Genomic DNA, 9,626 nt, shown 5'->3' with positions numbered 1-9,626 from the left:
TATCAATTAACCTTTGTTAGTTGTTTGTGGTTTGATTGCTACTTAAAACTTTATTTATAAGAATAATAGGAGTATTAGTTTCTTGGATAGACCTTTACAAAAAGATTTTATGCAAAGATATTAATATTTCTTTCTACTTTTTTTTAAAGTTAAACTCGATTACTCCTTCAAATCTTTGATTATCTTCGATGAAAGGTTTGACAAAGATTATATTGTTTTCCTTCTTCGCAGATTAAATTACTCTCTTTGATTTCTTCGGAACAACCAAAACAATCGGCTATTCCACACATATCATTCCATGGTGTTATCAAGTTAGTTGTTGCTGCGCTCTTGCTTTGTCCAATTGTTTATATATCGATTCCATGATATCAGTAGAAGCTCGCTTCATCATTCATTATATATATATATATCAATGCATGGATAGGTAGTCACAGACTGAAATGGAGGAAGGTTTGGACGTGAATCACACGAGGAATCAAGCAAGACGAAGTCTTATTACATGTCTGTAGAGACGTGATCCATGAATGCATCACGACTCCATCATCATGCTCCTCTCGCAAGCATCTCCTGGTACTCCTCCTCCTGGTACTGGAGCAGCGCGACACGGCTCTGCGCCCGTAGTTGCTCGTAGAACCTCTTGATGAACTCCTCCGCCTCGTCGTCCACCTCTTCTTGGCTCAGTCCGTCTTCCTCCTCCGATGAATAGTCGGATACCCGGACGGAGAAGGGCGACGACAGCGAAGTGCGTTGCCCGATCCTCGGCAGGTCCACGGCGGCGCGCCGCGGGGTGTCGTCGGCCTCCTCGACGACGGCATGCAGGCAGGGGAAGTAGCTGTGGCGGCGCTTGGCGTGGTAGAAAACAGGGTTAGGGCTGTTGCTGCACGAGAACTCGTACTCGCATGGCGCAAAGGTTGGGATCTCAGGCCGAGAGTGGTGGTGGTGATGGAACTGGAACATGAGGCTGCCGAGGGACTTGCCGAGGAGCTTCCCTCTCTTCATCAACAGGTTCACGTCCATCAACAGCTTCCGCTTGGAGATGAAGCCCTTCCTCATCATGAAGAAGGCTACCCGTAGGTAGCCCCACAGCTTCTTGGCGGTGACATGCGAGTGGAGCTCCATGGTCAGGGCTTCCAACTTCCGCGAGGTCCTTCAACCTCGCAGAAGAAGAGAGAGCCCGTGATAAGAAGCTTGGAGGAGCGGGGGAGGAGGGCATTTATAGATGGAGGACTGCACATATCATATGGCACAAGACATGCCAAGCTGATGTGTGATTTGCGCACTGAAGAAGGAAAAGCTTAGTGCAGAAGAGAAGAAAAGGAGAAGAGGAAGGTGGACCATTGGCAGCTGCTTTTTCTGAGAAGGCAAGCTCAGCTGCTACCCCGCGTCTCAGCAAAGCAAAATTGACCCATCCAGCAAAACATGCCTGAGAGAGTGGAGATCCTCTCTTGTCTTCTTTTCAGGAGATCATTGCTAAGGTAATGTGTTCATCTGACATTAAAGTATTCTTAAGCAAATAACCAATTTATTCTCATGAGAATCCAATCCATCCATCCATCATCTTTTACACTTAATTCTCTATGAATAAATAAATGCCCCACCCACCCCTTCTCTCACACTTTGATTGGGTCACAAGGTTTAGAACTAGTCATTCTTATTTGTGTTGAATTCTAACTATCATGGCCATATAGATTTCCACTTGCTTTCTCATTGGTATGTTTTTTTGGATAGCAAGCAATGGTATGACTTGATCCAACAGGTCTCCTCTAAAGTTCATGATTGCATATGGAGGCTTTCCAGGAACAAGCAATCGACATCAACCAATCGATTGCTGAACTTCCAATCACTTCAAAGCAATTGCTCATCTGTGATCTTGACTCTTTAAACTCTTTGCCAGCTTCATCAGTGATTTGACTAATTGTTCTTGGTCCAAGGATTAATGGTGTGTCTATTTCCATCAAACTTCCCATTGATTCTAAGCCTAACTTTCTTCCATCAACACTGATTAGTTTATCTACCGACATTCTCAAATGCAAAAAAGAACTGTTTCCTCTACCCTTACTAAATCAACATTGTTTTCCTTTACTTTGAATCCTTCTCCCAATCAAATTGGCTTGCCCATAAGACCATGCATTAGTTGACATTAGAACATCAATCAATGTTGAATGCCTAAAGGCATCATTCGACCCAATAAGCCTTCTCCTTTTTCCTTGGCAAAGCTTCTGCGAGTGGGAAGGACGGCGATGATATCACGTAAAGGAGCACAAGATCTTTGCTTTCTATGGCTATTGCTTGCCGAGAACTCGGCCAGAGACATGGGTTTGTAGTGCAAAACGTGATGATGAGGCCTAAGCAACGTGAGCTCTCTCACGTCAGCTGTTGTTGGGGCCTTTAAACTAAGATGGAATGGAGGGGGATTTGTGTTTGCTTGCTCTTTGGTCCCTTCCAAAGCTGTGCTTCCAGTGTCGGTGGCAGAGGAAAAGGAAGCATTAATTAGGAGCATTGTGTGCTGCCCATTTGATTCATTAACCCTTAGCTTTGACTACTAAATATATTTTGGCAAATGATGCAGCCAGCTTGACTTGTAGATTGCTCCCACTTGTTGAGTATAGGTTGGGCCTCTGCACTTTATGTGCATCCAATCCAATACTGAGTGTAGATTTTGTTCAAGTGTACACAGATAATAATAAACTTGGGTTGGTGTCAGTGTTATGCATAGTGCACATTAGCTGAGGAGGGGACTAAAACAAGAAAATATAATCATAATGTTTTGTATGATTTGTATAAACAAAAAAAATCTGTAGTACAGGATTGATTGTAAGATGGATAACAATAATATGACTTCATGTTGAAAACAACAAAAGCTGCAAAATCCAGCTTGATCTATCTCTTCCATTTGATTGATGGCACCATGTGAAATAAGCTTACTAGAAAGCTCACCACAACTGTGCATTGATCTTTGTGCAAAGTGTTCCTCCTCTTCCACTTCTGCATAGCAAATTTAACATGATGATGGCCACCTGAATCCATTAAGTTTAGGAGTTGTCACAGAACATGGGGTTCTCAGATGTAAATTTCTCCAAGAACATCTCTTTAGTAGTGTTCTTGATCTAAAGTGACACCTTCTATGTAGTCCTTCTAACTAAACTTTGAAGCTCTTCAAGTCTGTCTTCCACAACAAAAGCTATCCCTATTTGTTGTTAAAGTTAGCCATGAGTTGATTCAGCTTTAGTTACCTAATCAATCTTTCAGGCTCCAAAGAGAACATGAAGAAAATGAAAGTTGAATCTGACAGCCACCAAGGAACTTCAACCAGTAAAGCTAAATGGTGGTGATAAACCAAGTGGAAAGCAAAAGATGTAGACACCAAAACAATGAACCTAACTTGAACAGTGAACTCTCAATCACCCAATGGTTGATGATAAGGTCTCAGTTACCTAACAATTGGCATATATATATATCTCTAATGTTACTTTCCACAGCTTTTGCCTGTCATCTTTGCTTAGTGCCTCCTACTCCACCAGGTTCGAGTTATATCTTTCTCATCTCCCAATGGTTTGGTTGGGCAAATGGCCCTCAGAGTCTTCCTCTCCCTCCCTATAAATGCCAATCGACACCCACGAGAGAAGGCCCATGACACAGCAGCCACCTCCCATGACATCTTCCTACATGTCTACCTGATTCCTATCTTCTTCGGCAAATCTGTAGCTGACCGAGTCGAAGTCCTCTAAGCCTTTTATGCCGAGAATATATCTACTGAGATACATAGTCTCTCCATGCCAAAACACTTGTTTTCTTCACTGCCAAAAAATGAAGAAGGCTGTTTCTTTCCTTGGCAGATGAGTATCGTTCTTGCAGCACTACTGAAGGCCAAAACCTTGGCTGTCAAGAAGACCAGACTCATGTTTCTTGGGATGCTGTCGAAGAGGAAGGTCCTAGCGAGTGCAATCTCCAACAAGATCCATGCACTGAAGGGCCACGACAGAGGTGGAGGATCTGGCCACGCTCTCGGGGGCTACAGCAAAGCGATAGTGATGTATAATGCTGCCAGAGAGGAGGTGTTCTCGAGTCCAGCTGATCATAGGGAGTCGCTCGAGTATGTCGAAGAAGATGAGTATCCTGACTTGGCACACACTCTCTTTGACTTGGACGATGAACCGATCGATAATCCGTGCTCTGTCATGGATTTGGTTCGAGGCTCTGGAGAGGACGGCTTGGAATTCAACCTCGAGAATGAGATCGATCATGTTGCCGATGTATTCATAAGGAGATTCCGCAGGGAGATGAGGTTGCAGGAGCAGGAATGATTGAGAGGAGACCTCAGGAGAAGAGAGACTGCATCAAGATGAGCTACAAGCTGATCTCCAGGAGAAAAAGGTCAAAGAGAAGAGAATCTGAAATGATAATTTGGATCGGCTTATGATTTCTAATATCTTCTTCCACGTTAAGCTGAACCGAAGAATAAGCTGCAAGCAGCCAAATTGCTACGTCCACAGATTATATATGCTGTCAACTTTAGTATGCCTCTTAATGGTGTTGATGATGATCATGTTTGATACTTCAACATGGTATAAGATCCTTAACTAAGAGTCAAGTGAAGCAGTGGAAATCGGAAGAGAAGGCTGATATCATATCATATCATATCATAAAGAAACCCCATCAGCATCTGGAGGACAACAGAACAACTCACTTGCATGCTTTCATTAGCAATATGTGATCACCAAACAGAAGAGTTGCCTCTTAATCAGTGAGGCACCAAATAGTATATTACCCTTTCTGTAAGCTACAGCTCCTGACATCATATCTCTTTTCTGAGTTGTGAAGGATCCGATCACAATGCCGAAGAGCATCTCCAGTGATGATTAGGCATTAGAAAATTGTCACAGCAGTGGTGAAATACCATTATTTAGGCATCAATCATACTGTATTAGGAGTAGTTTCAAGTGTTGGTGTGCATCACCAAACCACATTTTGATTGATGCCTTATGCAGTCTCTGATGCATTGCAGGAGGGGCAGTGTCCTTTATATGACAGCAATTATGTATACATTACAAGAGAACTTAAACTGTTCAGTCAAAACACTCAGTCATCTCTTTTGTTAGTAAGGTCAAAATTTAGCTTATGTCAGACTCAATAAAGTGGATATGGATCACAATGCTGCTATTTTTTTGCTAGTGATGTGTGAATAGGTGTGCCACTCCTAAACAAAACAAGATCAACATCTCAATCATGTGTCATTAAATTGTTTGATTAATGCAGCACTTTGTTCCATTAATATGACTAATAGATGTATAGTTCAAAGTCACTGATTTTTAAATGACTAATTATTTTTAAACTTTTTGCAATAATATATTTTTCTTTGGCTTTATAAAATATGTTTCACTTGTTTTCAATTGTAAATAACACATGTATAGAAGAAGTTGGATGGCTGTTTTATTACTATTGTTGTTGTTGTTCATGATGTTCTCTTGCAACCATCTTAAAAATCCTCATTTCAATGAAGAAAAAATATTCATAAACTATCAAAGTATGTGCACATATTAATCAAGATAAGAGAGATAATGATCAGAGGTGTCAATATTGACCATACACATTTAACATTATGTGATATGTTGGCCTGTTGAGACATCAGGTTCAAGTCAACCATATTTAACCTTGACACTAGCATTCCAAATGTACATGCTGAATAATCATGCTACTTGTTGCCAAGATCCACACCAATCAAAGACCACTGAGGTGTGTCAAATCAAAGAACACATATTAACATATGTGAATGGTTGCAATTCACAAGAAATAGCAAAAATAATATAAAGAATTCTTTCTTACTTTCAGATTGGTTTTTAACTGTGATTGGACAAGTTCAATTGATGATTAGAATTGATGCACACCTGTGATCATATTAAATTTTGAGTCAAACTTTATATGAGGAAACAGTAAACCACCATATGTAGCAGAACAAATGGCACTCAATGCAGCAACTTAATAAGGTATAAAAGTAAGGAAGGAGTGAGATGGTGAACCTAAGATGCAAATATTTGCATGACTTTTGGTCCTAACACAAGTCACAAGTTGTTTACTCCCATGACTGTCACCATTTTGGATCTGATTGATATATAATTTGTGACCACAGGCAGTAGCAGCATGCTTCTTTCCAGGCAATGTGTTAGTCTCTCTCTCTCTCTCTCTCTCTGTGTCTGCCTTTTCTGCAGTAAGAGCCAAACTCAAGAAATCTCCACTCAGCATCACAATCTCCAAGCAAGCATACACTAGAAATATCCAGCCATTTCCCAGCATCCACCACCCACTGGCATAAATAGCTGTACCATCACAACATTTTGTATTCAATCCAGAAGAACAATACAAAAGCAGCCAGGAAGCTGTCTCCAAGAATTACATTAAGAAAATTGATGCTGTGGCCTTTCCCTTTGCCTACATAAACACCTCCTTTTTCTCCTATCCTCCACACTGCAGTCTCCTCTCCTCTTCATCTCTCTTGCAAAGGAAGAATGGCTTCCTTTGCTTCTTCTGCTGTGACAGTTTTCCTTGTCTTAGGCTTGGTGTCTGTGACCACCACCTTGGCTGGCACACCCAGGAGACCCATTGATGTTCCATTCCAGAAGAACTATGTGCCAACCTGGGCATATGATCACATCAAGTACTTCGACGGAGGCAGAGAGGTCCAGCTCTCCCTGGACAAAAATACAGGTAAAATGCTTGCATTGGAAGTGTTCCATTTGCTGAATGAAGCTTTGGTAAGTGAAGAAATGTGAGAAGCATCCACTTTAATGCCCAACTTTAGGTACTGGCTTTCAATCTGGGGGCTCCTACTTGTTTGGCCACTTCAGTATGCAGATAAAAATGGTTCCAGGTGATTCTGCTGGAACAGTGACTGCCTTCTATGTAAGTACTTTTTTCTCTGTGGTGGAATAGTGAAAGCAATGCCATGGACAACAAGTGACTAGCTTTGTTCACTAACCTGTGATTTCTCTCTTCTTCTTCCTGTGGTCTCAGCTTTCATCTCAGAACTCAGAGCATGATGAGATAGACTTTGAGTTCTTGGGGAACAGGACCAACCAGCCCTACATCCTGCAGACCAATGTGTTCACAGGTGGGAAGGGTGACAGGGAGCAAAGGATCTACCTCTGGTTTGACCCAACCAAGGACTACCATTCCTACTCTGTTCTGTGGAATATGTACCAGATTGTGTAGGTTTCTTCTCCCTTCCCTTCCATGGACATTCCATTCCCTCTCTTTTGCATCTTTATCCTCCATTACCTGTTTCTCAAGTAGATATTAACTTCACCATTGCCAGAAACCTATCGATCTTAGAATATTCAAATATTCGTCAAAGGGTTCGATCTACATGGTAGGAAACAAGATGATGTAGTAGTACTTGTAGCATTCATATCACATGCTTACACAAGCTGCAGACAACCCATCCGGTGGGGCCCATGCAGAGCCTCCCCTTGGATTGCAGCAGTTGCTTGTCCTGCATGCCCATACCAACCTCTTTATATTTTGTAGGGTACAGTGCATTAGGATGCTTTTATCCATATATTATTTTCTGAAAATTATTAGCTTACATTCATAGACATATCCTACAAATTAATGCATGTGTATAGCTTGCCTCCTCTGTACCTTCTTTAATCTCATACGTTGATGAACTTCCATTGTTGAGGCAAAGTGTTCTATGGGAGGAATTAGAAGGTATGATAAAGCTCATCATGATCAGTAACCTATGAGCAACGGAGAAGTTTCTTAGTGATCTTTGTGATAGATATGTGCTGCACAATAAGCTTCTTGAATCATTGATGGGATGGTAGCTCATACGTTCTTCTCCCTCCCGAAACCAAAACCACAGCTTCTACGTAGATGATGTGCCCATCAGGGTGTTCAAGAACAGCAAGGACTTGGGAGTGCGGTACCCGTTCAACCAGCCCATGAAGATCTACTCCAGCCTGTGGAACGGCGACGACTGGGCCACCAGGGGCGGCCTGGAGAAGACGGACTGGTCCAAGGCGCCGTTCGTCGCCGCCTACCGGGGCTTCCACATCGACGGCTGCGAGGCGTCGGCGGAGGCAAAGTTCTGCGCCACCCAGGGCATGCGGTGGTGGGACCAGAAGGAGTTCCGGGACCTGGACGGCCTGCAGTACCGCCGCCTGCAGTGGGTCCGCCAGAAGTACACCATCTACAACTACTGCACCGACCGGAAGAGGTACCCGGCCATGCCGCCGGAGTGCCGGAGGGACAAAGATGTGTGATCCGGCGGTGTTGAGCTTCTCGTATGCATCATCATGCTTGCGTTTCTTCTTCCAGTTCCTGCTATTGCTTGTAATATTTGCGCCTCGTTTCCGGTTTATCCCGTCACATATGGATCTTTGGATGTACAATGCGAAGCTATTTTATGGGATATATCAGCATTATTATTATTATTATTATTATTATTATTCTGTTCATGTTTTCTTCATCCCGCCTGCTAAATTTATCTCAGGAGTTTTAAGATCTCAATCTATCAAACATGCATTTGTTGGACTTCCCCCCTTCCCATGTTTTCCATGGGCAACCGGTCCATGAACCCATAAAGGAGAACACCAACACATGGTGGGTGGGTGACCCTTCTCCGCTTTAAAGCTAATCAATGGGAGATCCCTGACGCTTGTCTCGCCGCTGACGCTGCAAGCTGTTCGACCGGGGGCCACGCCATGTGACTCTCCATCTCTTCCCCCCGCGGTCCCTGTGTCCTCTTGCTCCGGAGGCCACCGGATGCCCACACGGAGCGGGGCGTTGATCGAGGCCTGCGTCTGGCCGCCTCAGTCCATGCACAGTCGCTGTTCGTCAAAAGTCCGCATCCAGTCGCACCAGTTACTGCGTAAACCGAGGCGGGTGTCACGTGCAGCGACCGTCGGTCGAATGGATGCGTCTGTCCGGCTCTTTTTTCGGCGTCCCTGTTGCAGGAGAGACACCGTCGTGTTATTGGACCGCCATGGCCTATGAAACAGCGCCAGTTGCAGTCCATCACCACCTCTTTGACGAAGCTCGACCAAATCACATCGTGGGCATTTTGGAGAGCCCAAATCGCACCGTGGATCGGTCCGTCGACGCTGGTGACATAGTTGACTAGAATTAACTATCCGAAGAAGTCAACCCTAAGGAAAAGCATGTGGTAGAAGCTGAGACAGTCTTCTACTACCGATCTCTGCCAGTGGCATGCCATGGCTTTGCCTGCTCCTTTTCGTCCCAAGAAGCTAATACAGTACGTGACTGGAACTAAAAGGACCGGTCTAAACAGAAGCCTTACACTGCTTACAGTCTCTTTTCGTTGGCCACAGCTTTATTCTTCTCCATGCTAGACTGTGCTGCACTTCTCCTAATGTGTATTCTACACTGCAACTCGAACTATTCCTATAAAATTCAGCCAACAATGATCACAAACATAAACAAGAAAGTTCCAGTTGTTCTTGGACTCTCAATATGCCCCCACAATGACAGCAACAGACCAAAACTAGTTTGTCAGATTACAGGAAGTTGGTACTCAAAGGCATGTAATCTATAGGCCTTTTCCACTTGGTAGTGGCATTATATCCAGAAAAGAGCTTCCTCTCTTAATCAGCAAAAGAATCTGCCACAGC

At 43.5% G+C, this 9,626-nt stretch overlaps 3 protein-coding genes across 3 annotated transcripts; 2 read left to right on the top strand and 1 right to left on the bottom strand.

Moving 5' to 3' along the window:
- Window positions 1–368: 368 nt before the first annotated feature.
- Window positions 369–1,406, bottom strand: LOC103990818 (uncharacterized). The gene has a single exon (XM_009410088.3). It carries the CDS (start codon window positions 1,117–1,119, stop codon window positions 544–546), a length of 576 nt encoding a protein of 191 aa, XP_009408363.1. The 5' UTR covers window positions 1,120–1,406; the 3' UTR covers window positions 369–543.
- Window positions 1,407–3,836: 2,430 nt separating this feature from the next.
- LOC135643729 (uncharacterized) lies at window positions 3,837–4,304 on the top strand. The gene has a single exon (XM_065161058.1). The coding sequence runs from the start codon at window positions 3,837–3,839 to the stop codon at window positions 4,302–4,304; it is 468 nt and encodes a 155-aa protein (XP_065017130.1).
- Window positions 4,305–6,451: 2,147 nt separating this feature from the next.
- LOC135642997 (xyloglucan endotransglucosylase protein 2-like) lies at window positions 6,452–8,438 on the top strand. The gene is made up of 4 exons (XM_065159491.1): window positions 6,452–6,702; window positions 6,797–6,897; window positions 7,009–7,202; window positions 7,859–8,438. Exons 1-4 carry the CDS (start codon window positions 6,504–6,506, stop codon window positions 8,256–8,258), a joined length of 894 nt encoding a protein of 297 aa, XP_065015563.1. The 5' UTR covers window positions 6,452–6,503; the 3' UTR covers window positions 8,259–8,438.
- The last annotated feature ends 1,188 nt before the right edge of the window (window positions 8,439–9,626 follow it).

This window comes from Musa acuminata, chromosome BXJ3-7 (assembly GCF_036884655.1).
Source record: "Musa acuminata AAA Group cultivar baxijiao chromosome BXJ3-7, Cavendish_Baxijiao_AAA, whole genome shotgun sequence".
NCBI classification, from domain to species: domain Eukaryota; kingdom Viridiplantae; phylum Streptophyta; class Magnoliopsida; order Zingiberales; family Musaceae; genus Musa; species Musa acuminata.
The sequence above is the reverse complement of the archived record's forward strand: the minus strand, read 5'-3'. Positions and strand labels throughout refer to the sequence as shown.